The sequence below is a fragment of the Macrobrachium nipponense genome, chromosome 39, assembly GCF_015104395.2.
Source record: "Macrobrachium nipponense isolate FS-2020 chromosome 39, ASM1510439v2, whole genome shotgun sequence".
NCBI classification, from domain to species: domain Eukaryota; kingdom Metazoa; phylum Arthropoda; class Malacostraca; order Decapoda; family Palaemonidae; genus Macrobrachium; species Macrobrachium nipponense.
The window spans coordinates 30,873,106-30,897,492 of NC_061099.1; the positions used below are offsets into that span (position 1 = coordinate 30,873,106).

General features: G+C 36.2%; 2 protein-coding genes across 9 annotated transcripts in view; one reads left to right on the plus strand and one right to left on the minus strand.

The window, feature by feature from the left end:
* LOC135210252 (balbiani ring protein 3-like) overlaps positions 1 to 15,088 on the plus strand; it is a 524,789-nt gene extending 509,701 nt beyond the window's left edge. For 5 of the 7 annotated variants that reach the window (XM_064243101.1, XM_064243100.1, XM_064243104.1 and 2 more), the window contains 10 exons: positions 1,050 to 1,217; positions 2,065 to 2,221; positions 2,393 to 2,589; positions 3,335 to 3,496; positions 3,833 to 4,056; positions 5,026 to 5,377; positions 6,633 to 6,736; positions 7,066 to 7,206; positions 7,914 to 8,189; positions 10,958 to 15,088. In XM_064243101.1, coding sequence (XP_064099171.1) covers positions 1,050 to 1,217; positions 2,065 to 2,221; positions 2,393 to 2,589; positions 3,335 to 3,496; positions 3,833 to 4,056; positions 5,026 to 5,377; positions 6,633 to 6,736; positions 7,066 to 7,206; positions 7,914 to 8,189; positions 10,958 to 11,113 — 1,937 coding nt within the window. In that variant the 3' untranslated portion in view covers positions 11,114 to 15,088. The remainder of the gene's footprint in view (positions 1 to 1,049; positions 1,218 to 2,064; positions 2,222 to 2,392; positions 2,590 to 3,334; positions 3,497 to 3,832; positions 4,057 to 5,025; positions 5,378 to 6,632; positions 6,737 to 7,065; positions 7,207 to 7,913; positions 8,190 to 10,957) is intronic. The other 2 variants (XM_064243103.1, XM_064243105.1) reach the window with 1 other exon arrangement.
* The window catches only part of LOC135210254 (dehydrogenase/reductase SDR family member on chromosome X homolog), a 310,210-nt gene continuing 293,692 nt past the window's right edge, over positions 7,870 to 24,387 (minus strand). For both annotated transcript variants that reach the window (XR_010313479.1, XR_010313478.1), the window contains 2 exons: positions 10,884 to 11,078; positions 7,870 to 8,184 (listed from right to left, as the gene is read on the minus strand). The gene's annotated coding sequence lies outside the window, so the exon portion shown is untranslated. The remainder of the gene's footprint in view (positions 8,185 to 10,883; positions 11,079 to 24,387) is intronic.

Genomic DNA, 24,387 nt, shown 5'->3' on the forward strand with positions numbered 1-24,387 from the left:
GCTGTTCAGCAAATCTGGTCTTGCTCGTCAGGAAAAGGGGATAAGGGATCAAACTGATTGTTAAAGATCTTTGCTATGATACAACTTATGAAAAATTGACAAACAAGAGGCCATCAGTGATAGTCCAAGTCATAACTGCTTAATGTTAGAAAACAAAAACCTACCAAAATGAAAGAGATAAATTCACACCTGAGAACAGTATTCTAGTGAAGGAAGGAATAATTACTTAAAGCAGGTTGCATCGATTGTATCGCTTATCTCACAGATTCCTTGCTTTTCAATCTCCAATTGTTTAACCGGATCCAGCTAGGCACTAGAAAATTATCCTATTGTTAAGACCTTGGGTTTGTAGCTATGAAAAATACAAAAATGTTTTAGAAAATTTTTAATTTTTTTGTGTTAGCTGTACATTACAGTGGAAACCATTTTATTGTTATTTGTTGTTTGCTTGTTGGAACGAAGTTAGGTTCACAAAGTTCTAAAGTGTAAAACTACTCCCATTTTGATAAGATTTCTTTTACCAATACACTTACTAAATATTTCAAGATTCATTCTTCATCAGCTGTGGAAATATTCACTAGTACTGTTTCATGGAAAATAAATTTTCACTTACTGTAATGTTAGATACGTATTCTGTTTTTATGTTATACAGTACTGCACAAAGATGAAAGTTTAAGGGAATTATTTTAACATATGTTAAGAGTACTTTTGATCAGCTCAGGCAGTCTTAACTTCAGTTTTAACTTACTAGTAGTTATTGCCTTGTAATGTACATATTTTGAGGCTATACACGATTTGTACACGCACTCACTCTGTTTTCTTTAATTGCTGTTGTGAGGTGCAGCAAAAGGTCATAGCATCAGTATATTTAGATAATTGCTGCAAGATAAAATTTTTGGAACAAAAAATGGCTAAACTTATTACATATAGCATTTAATGGATGTACTACAGTAATTGTTGGATTTAATGGATGTACAGTAATATATAGTACTTGTTAAAACCAAAGGAAAATTGTATAATTTGTATTTTTTTCCTATCCTTTTCATCAGAGACACCATCTTCAGCACAAGGAATGACTATTCAAGCACCTCTTTGTGAAGCTGATGGCTCCTTTGCACGTGAGCAGCGTTCTGGTGGTCTGACTTGGTGTGTAGATGCAAAAGGTCGTCCACTTCATGAAACATTGACCCGAGGACATGTTAAATGTGGTCCTAATGGTAAGGTTTTGCAATAGCCATTGGAATAATTTTTTTATATTGATGATTTAGAGTTTGAGATGACACTTTTATTCACTTTTTAGAAATACCGTGATTACTGTAGTTTACCAGTGGCAGGTCAACCATCAAAGCTTCAGTCTTTGTTCTGCAGGGATGTGTAAAGGCAGTGCATGCAACTTCAGTCATACATACTTGTACTCTAGACTTATTTTTTCAGATTCGGTTAATATCATTTGTATTGTAGGAGGACAATTATATTTTTGCTAGAAATATGGTGGGTATGATCGGTAATTCCACTGGTTTGCATCTTCCACATTTATGATTGTTGCTGTCATTGTGATATATTTTTTATGAACTCTTAACGTTTTGAAATCCCTGACTCACATTTTTGAGTAGTAGAACTTGTTCAAAGAGCTTGTTTGTATATCAGATGTGAAAACTGGAGGAAGGGAAAATGAAAGAACTTGAACAGCTAGATATAAAAAGAACAGATGAAACAGTTAAAAAGTGAAAAGCAGAAGTCAAAGGGAGGAAAAAGTTCCCCAGTATTATCCTTTCATATTTGCCATTTGATAGTTTTTTATGTGTAAAAGATATTCTTTTGTTAGTTTGGTCAGTAAACAGTGATCAGACTAAATATCAGATGGCTGTACATTTGCAGTTTCAAGATAAAAGTTGCTTTTGCTTTACACAGTTTTAGAAAAATTCCTATGATCATTATCAAGGTGGTGACTTATTAGGAAACAAGCTGTGTAAAGTACGATTGCATTGTACTTGTTAGTGCATTTACATTATCAGTAATCATGAATTTATTCACTAATACTGTACATATTTATCTTTCTTGCAGGTCAGATTCTTGAGCAAGTATCTATTGGATTTGTTTGCCAGCAGGGCGTAAGACCTAGAGTGTGTAAAGATGAATGCCTACGAGCTTCATGTCATTCCCATCCAGATGCAGTTTGTGTAGCTGATCCCTGCAATGACTGCCGGGTTACTTTCTACAGGTGAGAGAAATTACCAGAAATATTAGAATGCAAAGATTTGTAAGTTTGTCATGCATTATATAACTGAATTTTAGGTAACGTTATCAGAGGTAGTATATTTATTTTGAATTATTTTAGCAGCATTTCAAATACCTGTAAGTTAATATCTTTATTGCCTTTAATTCTTCACAGTGCCACTGGTGAAAAGGTACACTGCCAGAGCAGATGTTCCCAGCCATTAGCTAAAGGAATGTGTCGTGCCTCATTCAAAAGGTATTTCTACAACTCAACAGCTGACCAATGCCAAGAATTCATTTTTGGTGGCTGTCTTGGAAATGACAACAACTTTGATGATGTAGAGGAATGTCAGCGAGATTGTCAGAACCCTGGTAAGGATTACCACGCCAAGAAGTTTGTTTTCACACTGACCCACCACTTGTGTGGGGGCCTTCCTCTTTCCTGCCCTTTGCATTTCTCTTGTCCAAATTATACATAATAAAAACTGATGCTGCTGACCAGTGATGGCTTGGAAATCCAGGTGATACTTTTATCATTGTTTCCGTAATATTTCCATCCTTTGGAGAAGAGTTTGCATTGTCTAGGGACTTTTAAAGACCATAAATGTGGGCTATGTGAATGAAGGGTTTGTATGAAAAAACTAATATTGAATTAAACTTTGGTATTTGAGCATTTAATGAGAAATAGTAAGATAGAAGGTGCAGGTACAATCAGACAGGTCAGTTAGGAGGAGGCAGAATTATGACTAGTGAGAAGTTATGAAAAAAGTTGGCATTTTTCTAGTTTTATTAAAGGTAAGAATTTGACATAAGTGGGTAAAAATTGAGTTTTTGAGCAAGTACTATAATTAAATTTAGGAATTACTTAGGGATTTATGAGAGATGTTAGTGATAATGGGTGCTGCCAGATACTTGATATATGATCATTGCTTGCTATATTCAATTTACAGAGACACCCTACTTTTGAACAGTCAGAGATACCAACAAATGGGATCTTAAATTTATGTTCAGAGTGCTCCCTTTTGCCAACTATAAAATCAGATTTTGCATGCCTTTTCTGTTTAGAAGTTTCTTGGTGTTGAAGTTTGGGTAACAACAATTATTCTTTGTTCCATAGATATATGCAGTCAACCAGTACAGGCTGGAGTGTGCACAGGAGGAGAAGCCCGTTGGTATTACAACACTGAAACAAGGAAATGTGAACCGTTCTTGTACAGTGGATGTGGAGGAAATGGAAACAACTTTAGGACTAAAAATGAATGTGAAGCAAGATGTCCTAGTGAGTAAAACAGTGCAATTTGTGAATGTTTGCAAATTACAGAAACTTAAACATACAGATTATACTCCTTTGATTTTTGTTTTATGTAAATTGTTGCATGTTTCTAGCACGCTTATATGCAGAGGTTTACTCCATTGAATAAAAAATGTGATTACTTAAAATGTTTTTGTCTGCTTTATGACATCATGTTTTTGTGTTCTTAAAGTACCAAGTGTAATATTAGAGAAGCTGTAACAGTGACATGCTGTAATGTATCACATGAGCTTCATTGTCTTAGTTTTGAATTCTGCAAAAAAAGAGGGATTTGATTTAATCATCTAATACAATTCTTTATAGATATGGTGTTGTGCCCGTACTGGTCAGCAGCCAGCATGGAACCACAGCCATGCTCAAGGGCAGAAGCTTGCCATAACAAAACTTGTCATGGGCATCCTGATGCTGTTTGTCAGACTGATCCTTGCACTTGCACAGCCCATTTTGTTAATGAACATGGTCTTCCAGTCACCTGTCTCTCACCCACTGAAGCTCCAAAGACACGTTTAACTTTCACCTTCGAAGAAGTAAGTGGATCCTTTTATAATTTCAAATTAAGTTAGGTACCATATTATTGGGACCTGTCCCCCACTGGCTGTCAGCCAAAGAAACAGATCAGCACCTGCCCAGTGAGCCTCACAGAGGCCCAGGAGGACTTTAACTTTAACTGACCATATTATTGTGTAGTTATATGAGATGGTTTGGTCTTGTAATGAGAAGGGAGGAGAGACAGTTAGTCAGAAAAGTAATAAATACAAAAGTAGCATGACAGGGACAAGCAGTAAATTAGAAAAAGGTAATTGAAGGGTAGCAAAGCTGAAGAGACCAGGAAGTCACATTTTGGACTTTCACAGGGGATACAAAAAAATGTGCTGGTAATCATTATATTTTCTTCTTTTGGGGCTTTGTTCAATCTTTGTTTTAATAGCATTTCATGATTATTGTTTTAAAAATGAGTTTGCAGTTTTAAGCAGCACTTGTGCATGTAATTAGGAATTGAAGGTATTTCAGTATTTTGCAAAACCCTTACTAAATAAACGTATCATTTACCCAAATATACTTGAAACAGTGGCAGCTTATATTTCAGTAAGGCCCCAAAAGGAGACAGAATTAACATCTTAATTTAGGGGGCAAAAGAGAGGGCAGTGTTCAAAAGTTGTATTGTTGAGCCTAAGTCTCATCTCTTTTCATATTTATCTTATAATCCAACTTCTGAGTATAGTTTGCTATATTATTTGTACATAAGTTATATATTGAAACAGCAAAGGATATTGATGCATTGCTTGACCTGAACTTAATATAGTAAATAGATTATCTGAACTTTGTGGTATTCAGTGCTCAAACAGCATTATACATGCTTAAAAAGTGCAGTCATATCTTTTCATTCAAAGTTTATGAAGTGTGAATTTCTCAAGTTCTATATCATTGTATACCTTCACTACAAGCTAGATTTAGTTTCTAGTCTTTGGCAAATTTAAAGCAAATCTTTTGTATAGCAGGACTCTGGTAGTAATAGTGGAAATTCAGAAGACATTGTCAGTGATGACAGCATTGGCCAAGGTGGGATGAAAACAAAAAGTCATAGCGTAGGAGGTCCGGTAACTATATATCTCGAGGGGGAACCAACTTTGACACGCTGCCAGCTCCTTCAACGACATCTTCAAGAAAACAACTCCCTTAAGTACATTGCACAGTGTGATGAAGAAGGAAAATTTATCCCAACCCAATGTTACACAGCCACTGAAGGGGAGGATGGCCAACTTGAAGAACCAAAATGTTGGTGTGTTGATGAAACTGGAAGGAAGACTCAGCCAACTGTATACTTCAGACGTGGCGAAAGAGAATGTGGTACGTATATTTTATTTTCATTCTAGTTTAGTACTGTGTATTAAGAAATACTTCTTGATTATATTAAAAATTCAGTTTTTACTAAAGTTATTCTTATTATTATTATTATTTTGATGGGACCACAGAGGGACATTTTTGGGTTCCCATAGTGTTTGCCCAAAGGATTTGTTCTTTTATGAGAACTAAAAATTGGAAAGTAGTCAATGAAGTTGGTCAGGTAGATGGGAAGACTCAAGGGAATGGTGAAAGGTATACTTAATTGGAAAAATTTGACAAGTAATGTCAGAAGTACTGGACTAGTGCATGCAAAAACTGAGATTGAGGAAAGCAACAGCTGTGACCAAAGGCAATGGGTGTGCAGTAGTTGTTAGATGGAAGGGTTTGAAACAAAAGACCTAAGTAAGATTGAGCCAACTGTGAAGATGACAAAGTAGAGCAAACAAAAACAGGATTAGGAGTTGGGGGAAAGGCTTCAGAAGCTGATGGTATTGAACGTATGAAGATGGACTCAACATATACAGGCAGTCCCTGGGTTACGACGGGTTCGGCTTATGACGTTCCGAGGTTAAGGTGCTTTTCAATTATATTCATCAGAAATTATTTCCAGGGTTACGACGCCTACAACGCTCATCTGGCACAAGAAATATGACACCAAAAATGCAAAATAATCAATATTTGAAGGTTTTTTGATGAAAAATGCAATAAGAATGAAGTTTACATAGTTTTCAATGCACCCAAAGCATTAAAAGTAAGGTTTTCTTAGTATTTTTGACGATGTTCCGGCTTACGATGATTTTCGGGTTACAACGTGTCTCAAGAACGGAACCCCCGTCGTAACCTGGGACTGCCTGTAGTGCCTTCAGCAGAGAAGGGATCAGATCAAGAAATGGCATAGAACACACGAGGAATGATTCAAACGATGCAGCCAACCTTGAGAACACAACTGAGACATAGAGCTATTTCCCCACAGCAGAGTCGATTAATTTTTTTTGTACAGACGTGTGTAAAGTTTTCAATTCTACCCAAGTGTAAGGCTATCACAGACAATGGTTGACTTGGCATGAATGCATGGCAATTTAAATTTAAAATTACTTTAGCCAGGCTAGACCAAAATCACTTGGAACATGTAATGTATGGGGAAGTGCAGTATGTTTCACACGAGACTGTACTGTGTTATTTTAACTTAGCATTGTTGATGTTTTGCAGAGGTGTATTATTGATCATTAATAAGTTACTTTCATGCTTTTAATGTTAGATTTGGTAGCAGTGGAGTCTGTTGTGGTAACACTTGGATTCAGAGGACGAGAAGCTGGCATCAAACACTTAGCAAAATCCAAAGGGCCCCAGATTAAAGATCAGGTAAGGAAGCATTAGTATATTTAAAATACTAGATTTTTTTGTGCAAGAAATTTTTTAAGTACAGGAATAACTTGAAAACGGGCTTTAACATTGAAAATCAGCATAGCTGGCATTGGTCCCAGTCCTTGGCCTTTGGCCTAAATTCTATACTATTTCATTATAATATTTCATTCCATAGATGAGGTATGAACATTTTCAAATAAAGCATTTTGTCATTGCTTATATCCTTATGATGTTTTAGAATAGATGGATATCCTATGTTGCTTTAGAATAGAAGAATTGAGTAACTTTTAAAATATTTTAATATTTTACATGTTTTTTTATTAAAGGTAAAAGGTCTTCTAAAACAAATGACAGCCGAGACTTTGGAGAATGAAGTTGGAGTTGTTGATCTCCCAGATTTGACACAGGTTAAGTTTACTCTTCTTGGAAACAACAAGATAGATGTTGCATATCAGCTAGAAGAAAAGGTAAAGGAAACTTATTTTTGGCTATAATTTACACAGATAGATGTTGCATATCAGCTAGAAACGAAGATGAAGAAAACTTATTTCTGGGCTCAGCCGTGTCGCTCCGTGAAATGTGTCTTCTTTAGCACTATTTCTAGTAAAATATTGCTATAATACCAGAGAACTGCTAAATTGGACAGATGAGGAAAAGGCTAATTGGAGGGGTTGCTGTGGTAGTGTTTAACACTCGCCCCAGTTTTATACCGACACCTTTTATACAGGTGAGCGAGTCAGAGGCTTCTGACATGTCCAATTTAGCAGTTCTCTGGTATTATAGCAATATTTTACTAGAAATAGTGCTAAAGAAGACACATTTCACTGGGCGACACGGCTTCCTCGCCCAGAAATAGATTTTTCCTACGTCAAAATCCTTTTTTTAGCTATAATGTTGTCTAATGTTAATTGTGTTCTTGGGGTAGGTATCTCATCTTCTAGATAACTACCTAGAGATGTTCAATTGTAAAAACTCTGATTGTCAGATGATGTTTTTGTGAGGATTGTAAGGATTGTAATTCTAAGAGATGTTCAATTGTAAAAACTCTGTCAGATGATGTTTTTGTGAGGATTGTAATTCTAGTTAATCCTCTAATGAGATACTCAGTTAGGAAAATGAAAAGCTTAGAATGAGAAAGTTGTTTTATCTTTATTAACTGTTGTTTCTACTACAGGTCAAGAATGGTCAACTTGCTCTAGAACTTGATGATGCGCGTTTGCCAGCTGATCTACGTGCTTCTTGGTTCCATCACCAAGTATCAGAGCCAAGATGGGAAACACCTCTTGAAGTTCGTTCTGGTACGAGAGAAGTTGTAAGTGAAGCAGTGGCTCTTGAACCACCATACCTGGCAGCTACTGTAATTTTCACAGTCATCTCTGCTATGCTAGTGTGTGGCCTTGTTGTAGCTGTAGTGCTCTATCAGAGGCACAAAACTGGTCAATATCCTAAGGTAAGGTATAAACAAATTTATATTAGTAGGTGGTAAAGTTTTAGGTATTAACCAAGTATTTCAGTATAATGGTACACTTGTAAGTACACAAAAACTAAACAAAACCAAGCCACTTTGTTTCTAAAATGCTTGCAATAGGTATAAAACACTTGATTGGCTGAATCCATTACTGGCATTAGCATCGATTGAATCCATTACTGGCACTTGCACAGACGTTCTGAATTACCGTTGGGTAGGTTGTCACCTCTTCCACCAAAAGAACTACGCTCTTGAATAATGGAATAATATTCAATTCACCTTGAAAATGAAGACACTGGGATGCAACCCTGTGATGAACTACACACCTGGATGTGTGATGAATCACAAACGTGGATATGCGATGGGTCAAAGAAATGGATGAGTGACGACACGTAAACAGTCATGTGATGTAAAATGACGAGTTGACATCAGGAAGAAGACCACCCTTGCCTAGAAGTCTCTCGACCCTTCACTCGACATGGTTCGGAAGTCATGTAAAGCCATAGGTCCCTTTGCTGAATAACCACTGGTTCCATGCAACGTAAAAACAACAAACAAACAAACAAAACCCTTCACTCTGGAAGAAGCACAAAGAAAGTAGGGCCTCAATCATGTACATGGTTGTGATGTGTAGAACGATCCAAATTAGAACATCACACTTGCCTAGAAGTCTCTCAACCCGACACTGGAAGATGAACGGCGAGAGTAGGACCTTTTATCACGTACACCGAAGTGCAACGGATCATGGATACAGCCATGATATGTAGAACGATACAAGTGAGAACATTGGCAGCTCACTTTGCTTAGAAATCTCTCAAACCCAGACACTGGAAGACTAACGGTGAGAATAGGAACTACATCACGTACACAGATGTGTGACAAAACACATACACGGCTGTGATCACCTTCACCCCTTAAATCGGAGCAGTCTCAACATGCAACGAACTCAGACAGGCAGAGGAGATAAAGAACCAGCCTGAGAACTCAGATGCAAGGGAAGATCAACACAGACTGGACCATGTTCAGACGAAGCCACAAGTCCCTATTGCTCCAACAGGAGGGAAAGACGGTGGAGGCCTTGCCCTACGACGTATCCTGCTTGAAACCCTGGGATGCCTCCTACTAAACACCAAAGTCCAACCAATCAACCAACTCTTGATAGAATACCTCTGATGGGTTGACAACTGACTGTTATAACATCATGGACAAAGCAGGGAGAGATGTCACAGGTGGAGAAGTACCAAGTGACGTTACGGCATTCAGACTGGTAGCCCAAGTCAAAGGTCTCGGTGATGGCAAAGATGGCGAAAAGTTCTTCTTTCATCTCCTACAGCAACTGGAGGGCCTCCACAGTACATGTACACGTGAAGACTAGCAAAGAATGTACCGAGAAAATCCATTGCCAAAGGATAAAGGGAAGGAAGGGAGAGAGCCGTATGACCCACGCCCCTCCCCCACCAAGATGACAGAAGAGAAGAGATGGCAAACATGACTGGTCCTGAAAGCAGATGGGAAGATTGCAATCATACACCATTAAAATTTGTGCTGCAGAAGTGTAGGAGTGCACTCCTATGCTAGATAGCCGAATCCTAGCATAAAAACCTTGTCTGCAACACGAACCTCTTAATTTCTCGAACATCCTGAAACACAAATTCTGAGAGACTAAAACATTACTACATTCCCAGAAATATAACATGATAATACAAATGTTTTCAAAATATCTTCAATATTACAAATGTAAAATGCTACGGAACAAAATGTAGCTGGTCCCCCCTCTCTCTGAAGGGGCAATAGCCCCTTGGGAGACGGACCAGCATTACACAACGGCCGATGATGAAGCAGAGGAAAAGGCACATCTGCAATTTGCACCTGTCCCAAAGGAAGGTCAACATGGGATTCATGGATGGGCGTCTAAAAATTGTGACGTCCATGGGACTTCTGGGCTGGATAAATATGAAACAAACCACAGGTATTAACAGGTAAATAAAACTAGCTTGTGGGGAGGAGAGCAAAAAGAAAGACTAGTGCATGGTGCATCAAGAGGTTCCAAGCCCTTTTCATGATGCCAACCACAGAAGATGACCCTCTTTCCTCAGTAACTCATGCATGGAGGAATGACGATAGCTGGACATCACCCTCACTCTACCTGGTGTAGATCACTCAGCAAATCAGGCAGGAAGGTGTAGACCTCTAGATTGTCCTAGGGCTGTTGGAAAAGTCTTTCTTCACCTTCTAGGGATCTGGAACCGGAGAAAAAATCTGGACAATAGGAATCCACAGTGCAAAAACAGAAAATGTACAATTACTAAAGTATTCAATGCCAAGCATAGAAGAGGGAGAGTGCAGCGTGTTGTCTGATTTTTATGACGGCTGAAGAAGAAGTGGATAGCAATGTTGTAAAAGTGAGGAGTATTACCCTCTCTATCCTCTATAACCACCAGTAACCATCCTATCACCAAGTTCAATAAGTGACTGCTCCAGCTTACACCGAGGATACTCGTACATATATGGCCATGGTTTATATTTTCCATATGAACAAACACTTGCTTCTTAATAATGTTTTAATAAATTTTACCAGCAGTCCCATAATATTTAATATTACTTATTAATAAATACCTACTGTTGATTTCCTGTATTATGAAAATGTTTAATCATAAACAAAAAGATTTGCTGTACCTTTCATGTTGAAAAGGCCACTACACTCAGTATTCTTGTTGTCGGGATATTTATACTGTATTGTTTTATTTTAGGGTCCACGAGGATCTATGCAGTCGTTAGCTTTCAGCGATTCTTCGCTCGATCGCCGAAGTACATCATCACGTTTATCCGACCAGTTTCAGCCTCCTCCTCCACATCGACCCACAGTAACTACTGTGGAAAATGAATATCGTCGAGGTCGTCATTAGATGTGAGACATCTTTAAATCGTAGATACTATACATGTTATTTGCATAATCTGTTCTTGTCACATCTAAAAAATTAGTTATAATAAGAATGCCCTTGCTGGGTAAGAGTCTGACCAAAGGTATGAAGCATTACTGTATGAAAACTATGCACCAGTAAATTTTAATGTAACCATAAACCCTAAGATAGTCTTGACTACCCTCAGGAGACCAATATTTCATTATACAGTATAAAGTTGTTCAGCAAATTACATGAATCTATTACAGAATTATTTGACTTAGGAAGTTTTGTATGGTTTTTGTTAAGCAGCTATAAAATAATGGTAAAATTTAAAATATATGAGTTTTGTATGGTCTTGTTGAACAGTTTTAACGTTTAAAATTTAAAATATATGAACTAAAGAAAATATCATTCGCTTGTCACTCATCAAATAAGTTTACGTATATGCATTTATTTACATTACAGTTACTTATACCTCCTTGATAAAATTTTTGTATTCTTAAAACCAATGCATAGTCTTCATACAGCACAGGCAGTTGCTTATTTCAATAGAGCAGTATGCAAAACAAACTATAAACACAATGGCAATAATTATGAGAATGTGGATTTTTTTGGCCACACAGCAGTGAAGCACACAAATAATTATAAAGAATGTTATGCTGAAGCTTTGGTCCATTTGTTTTATTAGTAAAATGATACGTAAGGAATAATTTTTAAAGAAATATTTTTGTAAAATTTGGATTCATGTCCCATGGTTTAAAATTTAATGCACTCATGTACACAGTGCTGAACAGATGATGATGACTGATAGACTGGAACTTAACACATGGAGTATTACAGAGGTAAAGTTGTGATGGAAACTTTTGGTAATGGTTAATATAGAATGATTGGCAAACTTTATGTACGTACAGACATTTTTGTAATATACATGAACAGTCATTAAAATAAACAAAAAAATTTTGTGATTTGTTAAGAGGCACATTTAAAAGAACTACAGTATAGAATGATTCACTACTGTTGAACCATGAGTGGTTTTGAACATGAACTGAAAAATTGTCAGACTTAAACAATTTACACACTGGAGAAATGTGGTATGTGGGAAGATTATAAGCACTAAGAACCAGGACACATTTGCACTAGCAGACTTCAGAGAAGACTTTTACAAGTATGACATATGGTTCTTTGTCTCATTAATTTTCCTCTCCTTTGTCTCTCATTAATTTTCTTCAACACAAACCTTCTGGAACTGAATAAGTTCATAGGAAAAACAAATAATTTAGATGTAAGATAAGTTCAATTGGTATCAGTAACTTTTTTGAAGGCCTACCTTTTCTTTCAGTGTAACATTACAATTAATTACAATTTGTTAATATTGCTGGTCTAGAAAGGCTGGTTACACTGTAAGAATATAAATTAAAAATTAAAGGTTTAAATTTGTTATAACGGTATTAATGGCACAAATGTATAAAATTATAGGATGTTATGCAGTGTAAAGACTAGAAGAGAAAAGGGAAAATCAAAAATCAAATATAAACAAATTCTAATAACTACTCTACAGTACTATTTGAAATGCTATAAAAGTACTACATACACAAATTATTTGTGCTTGCCTGTTCTTAGAGTATACACAGTTTAGTTGAGGGCTTGAATCAGCGTTTTTAAGGTTATTTTTAACTATTTGCACCACAGTTAAAATAATAAGACCATTTTAAAGTAAACTTATTAATGAATGACAACTGGTTTGAAAAATACAAGGCCACTAAGCAATTGTCGTTGTTTCTGAAGGAAACTTCTTCAGCTAAGAAGCATTTACACTTGAGTATCACTGTCAGTTTACAGTATTTCATTTAATTAGTAACTTTCTATATAAAGGAAGGCCATATGTATACATTTAGTATATATATTATCCCAGTTTGAAATTCTCAAACAATCATTAATTATGGTTATTTAATATACTTTCATTGAACTTCATTTAATATGGACCTACTTTGTCATTTTCAAATAAATAAGTGTCTGCTTATTAAATTCATCAGAAATGTGTGCTTAAAAACATAACTTAAGTTTACTGTCAAAAGACCAGCTCCAGTGAAAAGTTATAGTGTCCACTTCTAATTCTGTAAAGATGGTGTTAAATGATCTTTCAATTGCTACTTCACTGTTCCTCTGGTTTTGAGGAAACCGTTTACATTTTGTAATCTTCATTTACAGTGGTTGCAGTAATTCCTTCGAAGTTGGAATACAGTGCTACACTGGCATTTTCCTGAATATATTACAGAAAAATTCTAAGGCCAATATTTGTGCTTTAGCTCACACCCTCTACGATAACAATTAGCAGATGTAGAAATTTTGATCAGGAGTGGTTTGCATATTTTGTGTATGGGAAAGAACGAGCCTTAAATTTATTTTTATGTTAAAGAAAACTAGAATGATAAACTAAAAATAGCATCTATAATCTTAACAGTAAAAGCAAACAGTTCTTGTTGACATGAGAGATGCTTTTGTTTAGTTAAGAACGTAAAATAACTTTCTTTGCTGCCTGAAAATGATAATTCCAAATGAAACATTCCATTCATCATTGAAAGCATCACTCACTTGGTTACCAGTTGAATCGTTACACTTTTGGTAGTATCACATAATGGTAGATTATAACAGAAACAAATTTCTAGTACACAGTAGTTACAAAGTTGCCAAAATGGCCTTTGTTCATTACCACTTGACATGGCTGAAAGTTGCTAAAAATAAACATTCATTTAGAAAAAATTATATCGAGGCATTTCTACATGCTTGCTTTAAAATAGTGTCGATGTACTGTATGTAGATTAGGTATTTTTCTAGCCATTTTTAAATATAATGTAGTTACTTTTGAATAAGGTCTTGTTCATAACACATATGTTTCAATAAAACATATAAACAAATTGATAGTGTTTTAGCAATAACAATGTTTGTATATTACAGCACATTCTATAAATGTACTATGCACAACCCATATTTTAATATACAGTTTAAATATATTACTCTTTCCATGAGGCCAATGCATACATACTGCATATTGAGTCATTCCCAGTTCACTTATCTTTCTATTTGTGTCATTTTATTTTCCTGATGATGTAAGAATTCGTCAGCCTTGTTTTGTGCTGGTCACATGCCTTTTTCTTCTGAATTCTCTCAAGTTGAATTTGTTGTAATTTTGAGCCCAAAGCTTTTTAACAAAACAGTTAATTTCAAGCCAAGAACTCGTTAATAGAGCAGTAATTTTCAACTTGCTTTCTTCAGGTGGCACAAAATTTGTACTTTTAATGCTAAGTTTTGTAAGTCTGGTATTGGTAGCAATGCCTCATTCATTACTCATTTTCATAATTTCAACAGAAATGCAATTCACATTCACAAGCGCATATACTTCTGTGCTCGGAGATCTTACAACATTTTTGCAGTCTTCTGCAGTATGAATGCTATTTTGCAAACATGATTTATGATTAATTTTTCCCTTTTTTTAATTAAAAAATAAACAACATCAACAGTATTACCAGTACAGTATGATGAGATTTTCTTACATCATACAAGACATTGAAGTTAAAACTGAAACTTCACAAATGCTAATCTCCAAACAGTAATTTAAGTGTCTGACAGAAGTTGAGTTCAGCGTAGTTTTAGGTATTGGCCTTGCAAGCGCTTACTCTCTTTTGGAGTGGCACTCAGTCAGTGTCTCCTTTGCGTCTTTTATTATTCTAGAATTAGACTTTTATCTTTGTAATGTTATATACTTTAGAAGATTAAGAATTACAAATCATCCAATTATCATTTCTTTCTGGTAAAATTGCAATTGCATGTCAATGTATATTTGTATATAAGGTGACTGCTCTTACGTCTCACTCCATTCATGCCATTTATGTATCTTTTATGTCAATAGGCATAAGTTACGTCAATTTGTATCATATATTTAAGTTATGTTTAATAAATTTATGCCAAATCATATTTACATTTTGTACATTTTCTTATCCTTAACCAGATACAAAAAGTAGGAAGCATATTGCCAATTTAAGACCTACCCTTGTAACTTCTGAGTAGATGTCCTCTATTTAAACCAGGTATAGCAAGAGCACTTCCTGCTTGAATGCTCCAAACATTCAACAAGAATCTGTAAATTCTATTAGCCATAGTTAAGGCAATGTGGTGAAACAAAGCTACCTTGTGATGTATTCCTTTCAGGAGCAAATTCCTATAGTATACAAGTGCAATAAAATACTTGAATTTAAAGTTCACTAGCACGACCACAAAAATAATGAATGGATGAATGATTACAAGTAGTCTGACAAACTGCAATGGTCACATAACAGTTCTAGATCTTTGGCAAAAGGCCAATATGGTCTGAGTTAATTATGAGATTCTAATTAAGTCTGATCAAATTGACACACACTAAGCCTAATTCTGAGCAGATAAGAGCCAAAACTGAAAACCAGCATTTTTAATTATTTTTATCTAGCTCAGGCTATCTATGTTATCCATATGTTAGTTATCCAACTCTTACCAAGTCCTAAGTCATTCAGATAATTGGGACTAAACTGCCTGGACAACTAGTGCTAGGCATCTACATGTGTCATACCAAGGACTGAACAGATGCTGACAATTTTAAAAGGAATAAGTACTACTGATATGACTGACAGAATATTACAGGACTACAAGAAAAAATGCCTAATATCACTTCACGGATAGCATACTACAGTATAAGACATACTTCAAATTTTGGTGATACATAAACAATCGTGGATACGTTCTACATTTCCAATTAAGACACTTGAAATATTTTCAATTTTCAAACAGCTATGTACAAAAAAGCTGGAAAATGGCTTAAACGCTACTTTTCTCATTTGCTGTACAGTGGTACCTCGTTTGTCGAACGTTTCATATGTCGAACTTTCCGTTTTTCTAACAAAATTTTCGAGAAAATTTTGTATCGTTCGTTGAACAAATGGTCGTACTTCGAACTGACTGATTATCTAGTTTATACTTATATTCACGGCCTACTGAGTCTTACAAGTTAAACTGTATTAATTTACTTTTTCATTTACAATATATAGTTTAATGATAACAATATTCGACAAAATACATTTAAGTATAAAGCATTTAATATAAAATTTAGCTTTCAATATAGCATTTAGCATAAAAGATGTATAAAATCGTATGTAACCTCGGTGACGTCACGCCCAGCTGACTTGAGACTCAACGAGGGAGCGTTGATATGTTGAGGAGAAGAGTGAGTTAAAATATTACTGTAGGTATGTAAAAGCAATAACAATTCACATAAAAAGGGAATTTCTCAATAAATTTAACGTAATGATAAAGTATGAAAACAATCAAATGCAATAAAAAAAAAAAAAAGTCTTAATTGAGCCAGTGTCCAGTGTGCCGAGTGAGAGAATGAGACAGTCTAGTTGAACAATATTAACAAAATAGTAAATGAAAGAACAAAGCTTTTCACATTAAAATTTTGCACAAATGATTAACAAAATCATTCGTCATTGCGGTGATACATAGCTAAGTTGAGGTAGAGGGAGGTAGCGTTTATATTTTTTAGGAATAATGAATGAATGATTTTAAGTTATCGTGCGTCGTGGTTTTGTTAAGGAGAGAAGAAGAGGCAGTAAAATCTTTACTATAATATGTACGTAAAAGCAGTACCAATTCACACAAAAAATTAAATGTTATTTCACAATAAATTGAACGTACTGATAAAATATGAAAACAATCAAATGAAATACAGAAAAAAATCTTAATTGAGCCAGCGCTCGGTGTGCCGAGTGAGACGGTCTGGTTAAACCAAGGTCTAGAGAATATAAGGTCTTGTCAGGCGCAGCTTAAACTAGGGTACAGGATTAAACAGCTAGGTGCGTGACGTCACAATAACCGCAGTCTGCCCCCTTAACCTATAGCAATCCTGTCTTTACTTTCTCTTTTTTTTATTTTTCTAAATACTCTAAGCTATTCGATAATTAAATTAATAGTCAGATGTAGGTTCTTCATTCTACGATGTTAAGAAGAATAATCATAAGAGAGATCATTAAAACATTTTTGCCAAATAACATTGAAATTATAGAAAACCTACCTTTGCTTTCTTCTTTATATCCATTATTAAATGCACCGCTTTTCTGGAACTATTAAAGTGTCTGTTCAGATTTAGAATTCTAAAAACTGTATGGCATGGAACAAAATATTTCGACTTCTGAAGTTATTTGGATGTGACTGCTAATTATATCCACTAATTTAATTATCGTTCTTTTTAAGGCTGTTAAAACATTTTCCTCCCATGGTGAGAATCAAACATCTTATCCATACATGTCAAATGATCAAGAAACACTAGGTTTCATTAGTTTCCCTTCACTTCCTTTGTTACTTTTGCTCCTAAAGGTTCCAGTTGTGGAAACTTGTGAGCAATGAACCCGCCAACATATGGCATCTTCCCATGTTTGTTCTTTAACTTCCTGGTCTTTGAAGTCATCACTTTGATCCTCTTTATTAAATACTGGTAGGCAAAATATAATTGCTGATATACTGGGTTCTTTCTGAAGGAATTTCCTTCGTCTTCCAATGATGTGTCTTACTTGTCAGGGACGTGGGAAAATGAGGCGGATGTTACATTTTCACTATTGCAGTTTTAAACGTTGCTCTTTGAGCTTACAAGTGTGCAGTCTTTTCCTAAAAGGTGGGCTCTGTGACGATGTTTAAATGCAACTGGTGATGGGTGCTGATAGTATGCTCCCATTTGACTTTTGCAACCAAAAAAGTTCCCCAACCCAGCCTGATTTAGTCAGTAATTTAGAGTATACGTCATGCCAATTTTTTTTTTTTTCATTTTCAGCAAGTTAAGACAAAGGATAGAGCACTGTACTTTTCTTCACTTTCATTTCTTTAGTGGTTCTACTCATGTCTTGAAAGATTTTGTCTTGCATTTACAGGGTTAGTCACAAGCATTTCTTTATGTATGATTTTCTATTGTTGGCAATCGAGAATAAAACGGATCAAACTATCTATCAACAAGCCGAATGAAATGGCTTGTAATTTTCCAGCCCTTCTTTCAAATATCCTTGGTTGTCAAAGTGATCAAAAGATTTATAAGTACTTTTGGACAGCAGTTTCACAGCAAGTTTAACTCATTCGTTGCATACCTATAATAACATTGATATGTTTTTCAGAAAGTTTATAAGCTGTCCGAAGATCACTTCATTCCTCTTTATTAGCTCTCTAACTGGACCATTGTGAGCGTATGTACTACATACAGTTGCCTTAAAGTGTTCCTTTACCACATCCCCTTATGTTTCATTAAAATGGTCTGGTAACACAGCAATGGAGCCTGTTTGTCTTGTAATGACGGATATGAATGGTGGAGATATTGGATGCCAATGCTCATATTTCCTAATCACTACTGTAGACAATGTGTTAATGATATTACTAATGATATAAGAATAATAGTTTACATTACCAGTAAATTGAGTTGTTAAATATATAGAAAAATCGTATAACAACAGAATAATAAAAATAGCAATGGTGAAAATCATATTCAGTGCTTACTAACGATAATCGTCAACCTTTGTTCCATTTAGGTGTGGCTGCTGCAGGCATTTGCTGGGATCATACTTTTGTCCTTGGTAGATCATTATTTAGTGTCAATTTCACACCCTCACCAATATTGCTGTCTCTTCGTGGACGGCGACACAGCAATTTTAGTGAGGTCACATGTGACCTAACAAAACAATCAAGAAGAAATCATCAATTGTATTTTCATTTTTATGAAAGTAAACTCCACGACGATCATTCGCAGAAGAGCAGAGTTCATATGAATTCATAGGTTTTTAAAGACCAACTTGACAATGGAATTACCCTGCGTAATGTAATTGAGTGCTTTGTAAGGTATTTCACTTTTAATACTGAATATTTATATGTATACAATTAGCAATTTGACCTTGCAACCAGATGCACCTTAAATGGGTAGATACATAGAAATAAGAGCTGAATTGAATTGCTTTTGCTTTCAGTATTCAAGTTTTGATTTTATTTCTTTACATTTAACTTAAATGGCTAAATCTCTCCCCTCACTTGAGCTGGTCCTTGGTCATAATCATTGCTAAAAAGTAAATAACTCAAGCTTTTTGTAATTATATAATTATGAGTTTCCTTTATAAAATTCAGCTGGTTTCATAAATGAATTTATAGCACCTAACTAAAAACTATGTAGTAATACACAATTGTCATGTTCAGTGTTTTTCACAACCATAATGTCGTATTAACCTTTGTTATAGGACTCAAGCAATAAAGATTGATTGAAGCTATTAGTCCTTTTTTGGTGAAATTATCATTCTTGTAAAATTCCTTACATTGAAAAAAGAAACCAACAAGATTACTGATTATAAATTGTTTAGTTGTGAGTGTTAATATAGTATTTTACTAAAACTTGAGTACTTTCAAGCCTTAACTGTGGCCCATTCTCAAGGAATATGGATAACACCTTACTAGAGAGAGAAATCAGTCTACAGGAATGTAGATATCTACTTACTGAAGGCAGCATTGAAATCTCCAAGTCTACCAATTCCCTTGATACTTTCAAATTCTGCCTCCAAGGTTAAGTTTAAGTGTATCCCTGTGTTCCTGGGACATCCCCTGGAGACTTCATGCTGCCTCCCAGTAAGTATTTATCTGTGTTCCTGGAGAACTCCAAGGCTGCCTTCATAGGTAGTTATCTACAATCGAGTCAATGCTGTCCCAGTAAGGTATTATCTGTATTTCCTGAACTCCAAGCTGTCCAGTAGGGTATTATCTACATCCCCCCCCTGGAGACTCAATGCTGTCTCCAGTAAGTAGTTATCTGTGTTCCTGGAGACTCCAATGCTGCCTTCAGTAGGTAGTTATCTACATCCCTGGAGACTTCAATGCTGTCTCCAGTAAGTAGTTATCTGTGTTCCTGGAGACTCCAATGCTGCCTCAGTAATATTTTTATCTACGCCCTGGAGACTTCCATGCTGTCTCCAGTAAGTAGATATCTTTGACCTAGAGACTACAATGCTGCCTCCAGGAAGTAGTTATCTACATTCCTGGAGACTTCAATACTGGCTACAGTAAGTAGATATCTTTGACCTGGAGACTTCAATGCTGTCTTCAGTTAGTAGTTATCTACATTTCTGGAGACTTCAATGCTGTCTCCAGTAAGTGGTTATCTGTGACCTGGAGACTCCAATGCTGCCTCCAGTTAGTAGTTACCTGTGACCTAGAGACTACAATGCTGCCTCCAGGACGTAGTTATCTACATTCTTGGAGACTTCAATACTGGCTACAGTAAGTAGATATCTTTGACTTGGAGACTCCAATGCTGTCTTCAGTTAGTAGTTATCAACATTTCTGGAGACTTCAATGCTGTCTCCAGTAAGTAGTTATCTGTGACCTGGAGACTCCAATGCTGCATCCATTAAGTAGTTATCTATATCCCTGGGGACTTCAATGTTGCCTCCAGTAAGTAGCTATCTACATCCCTTGAGACTTCAATGCTGTCTCCAGTAAGTAGTTATGTGTCCTGGAGATTTCAATGCTGCCTCTAGTAAGTAGTTATCCATAACCCTTGAGACTTCAATGCTTCTCTTCAGTACGTAGTTATCCATATTCATGGAGCCTTCAATGCTACCTCCAGTAAATAGTTATCCATGTCCTTGGAGACTTCAATGCTGCTCTCCAGTAAGTAGTTATCTATATTCCTGGAGACTTCAATGCTTCTCTCTAGTAAGTAGTTATCCATATTCTTGGAGACTTCAATGGTTCTTTCCTGTAAGTAGCTATCTACATTAATGGAGACCTCAATGCCGCTCTGCAATAAGTAGTTATCCATATTCCTCAAGACTTCAATGCTTCTCCAGTAAGTATTTATCCATATTCCTGGAGACTTCAATGCTACCTCCAGTAAGCAGTTATCCATATTCCTGGAGACTTCAATGCTTCTCTCCATTAAGTAGCTATCCATATTCCTGGAGACGTTAATGCCTCTTTCCGGCAAATAGTTATCTACATTCATTGAGGCTTCAAAATGTTTCTCTCCAGTAAATAATTATCCATATTCATGGAGACTTCAATGCTACCTCCAGTAAGTAGTTGTCCATATTCCTGGAGACTTCAAAGCTTCTCTCCTGTAAGCAGTTATCTATATTCATGGAGACTTCAATGCTGCCTCCAGTAAGTAGTTATCTATATTCACGCATATTACAATGCTGCTCTCCAGTAAGTAGTTATCTATATTTATGGAGACTTCAATGCTACTCCCTAGTAAGTAGTTATCCATATTCCTGCATATCTTTCTCTTTCCATTGATGGATTGTTTCGTAAACTGGCCCACCTCAAAGTTTACCTAGCTTGATTAGCTGCATATTGATATATTTACCTGTCTAATAAGGGTTAAGTAGTTGTCCATATTTCTAGAGACTTCAATGCTGCTTGCTCTTCAGTAAGTAGTTATCTATATACCTGGAGACTTCAATGCAGAGCAGTGTTTAGTTTCTATTAAAACACATCAAATATATTGCCGCTTCTGATTAAATCATCAAGGACATAGAACCCTAGACTAAGTTAAAGAGTCATTTGATGAATGTCCTGCAGGCCTAGGCCAAGGTCAGAAGAATCTGGCCTTTTAGTTTAGAAACCAATGACATACTTTATATAAATTGTGGCCTCCGCCTAAATTTTCGAGGGCTGAAGACAGAGAGACTATATCACTGTCAGTCATGGTATTCCGATGTCAGACATAGGCCTAGGCTAAGGTCAGAAGAACCCAGCCTTGTGGTCTCTACACTACCTTCAGTGCAGTGTGTGTATGTAAAACATCTTTCACTACTCATATGTAGGTTTGGTTGGCGTTTACCTGCTTAAGATGTTCATGATTGACAGGAAAAGCACCGAAAGAAGGAACAAAAAGTTTGTGCATCCTGTTGCTTTACTTTCAAAAACACTTTTATCTCATAATTATATCCTGAGATGTCAGAAAGCTTTATCTGCTTCTTATAAACATATATAATAGGTTGTAACGAATTTCATTTCTTCGAAAGGAAAATTAGGCTTGGTGAAATGCCGGTCAAATCAAATTTACTCAAAAAATTAAATAACAGGTTAATCATTTGTAGAAGCCTTTTGGCTACCATGTCAAGGGCAACACTAAATTCTGTTAGACTTAAGTACTGCTGCTTTCTAATCATGAGGAGAATGAATGAGTTAGGTATTATGACCAAACCAAAACCCCCTCCCAACAAAATCAAGAACAAAAAACAAGATAGTATTAGAATATCAAGAGTTGACCTTTAAGCAAAGGCAAACAGAACTTATTAGACTGCAGTTCCAGAGCTTTGTAAAAGAGGGGAAAGAATGGTCATGTGACCGTTGAAATATTAGGATTACTGATTTTTCCACACCACATCTCGTGAGGAGTGACCTGGGAGGTTGCAGGGCTACCTAAGGATGGAGGGAGGGTGGGACTGGAGGATGGGTAATAGGTAAGGGATGGGGGGGTGGGTTGGAGAATCAGTAATGGGGGGTGGGGGAGCCGTTGGTTAAACGGACTCTCATTTAATTTGATCCTAACGATAAGGAAAGCAAAAATTGACACTGATGCTCTAATCAGGGAAGGGTCAGGATAATACAAAGCTGCAATTACTGGAATCAGGAACAATGCTTGTTAAACATGAAAAAGAATTAATAACAATTATAGTGGATGTAGCCAAATGAACTATGTGTTCCTTTCAAGATTAGTTTGGTGCTCATTTTCACAAACTATAAACTAATCAAATTCAGTTACAATTAAAATTTTATTAAAAATAAATAAAAAATTAATGGACAAGGATGCAAAAATGGCAAAATGTATCTTGAATTCAATGAACTGACAAATCCACGGGATCATAAATAGTCGACAAATTCAAGACTTTAGTGACAAGAAATCCAGTCACGAATCCCACGAGATGAAAGGCTGAAGTGAAAACTCATATCGACTGCAAAGTATTCCTTTTTATCCACTCTTGGGTTGGTATATAAGGACCATCAGGGTGGTTAAGGTGTGTTGTTACTCGGATGACTCGAGATAAATACCGGCCAAAGAAATTTTCTATCTAGGCTACTCTGGTGAGAAGTGGCTTGAATAAAAAACAAGTATGAGTGACACACTGGATACATTAGTTCCTTTATACATCTGGTGGTCTATCATTTTCCCCCAAAGCCTTCCATATTGTAACCTGTCAATGGCTATAATAATTGCCCTTATGAAATTATATTTATAGGTCTTTGTATTTGCGGTTTATAGTTTCATTACTTTATAAATAGATGGATTGTGTAAATATGTTATTGTTATTATACAATTAAGTTTGTTCATACTTACCTGGCAGATATATATATAGCTGTATTTCTGACGTCCGACAGAAAATTTCAAAACTCGCGGCACACGCAGTGGGCGGCCAGGTGGTAGTACCCATTCCCGCCGCTGGGAGGCGGATATCAGGAACCATTCCCATTTTCTATTCATATTTTTATTAATGCCTCTGTCTCCTGAGGGGAGGAGGGCGGGCACTTTAATTATATATATCTGCCAGGTAAGTATGAACAAACTTAATTGTATAATAACAATAACATTTTGTTCATGCCACTTACCTGACAGATATATATATAGCTGAATCACACCTTCGGATGGTGGGAAAAGACAGAATAGGATTTTTTGGGAAACTAAAATTAAGTAGATGATATACATCTTGGTTCCTTACCTGTTTGCAAAGTAGACTATGTGATTACTGTCACGTAAGGCTGCTTTTGCTTAATTACAGAGTTGCCAGCCAGGTGGAGACCTGTAGTGCTGGTGCGCTCTGGATGATCTGTCAACGGGTGCGAGACCTCAGCGTGACAAGATCATCGAGGCCATACAAATGAGGGCAACGAAGCAACTGACCACCACCTGACCAACTATACACAGAAACCCCTTAAAACTAACTAACGGATGGGAGATCTTCATAAGACTCAACAAGCACAACCTAAAAACACAACACCTAACTTAACCTAACTAAGGAATAGGGAAAGAGCTACTTCCGGACCCCAATACTGTGTCCGCAGAAACGTATGGCCCCAGTGCATTACAATCGTCATAGATCGTTCTCACATCCCTTAGGTAATGTGAGGCGAAGACGGAGTTGCTCCTCCAAAAGGTACAATCGAGGATGTCCTTGATTGACATGTTCTTTTGGAAGGCAAGAGAGGTAGCGACGGCTCGTACTTCATGC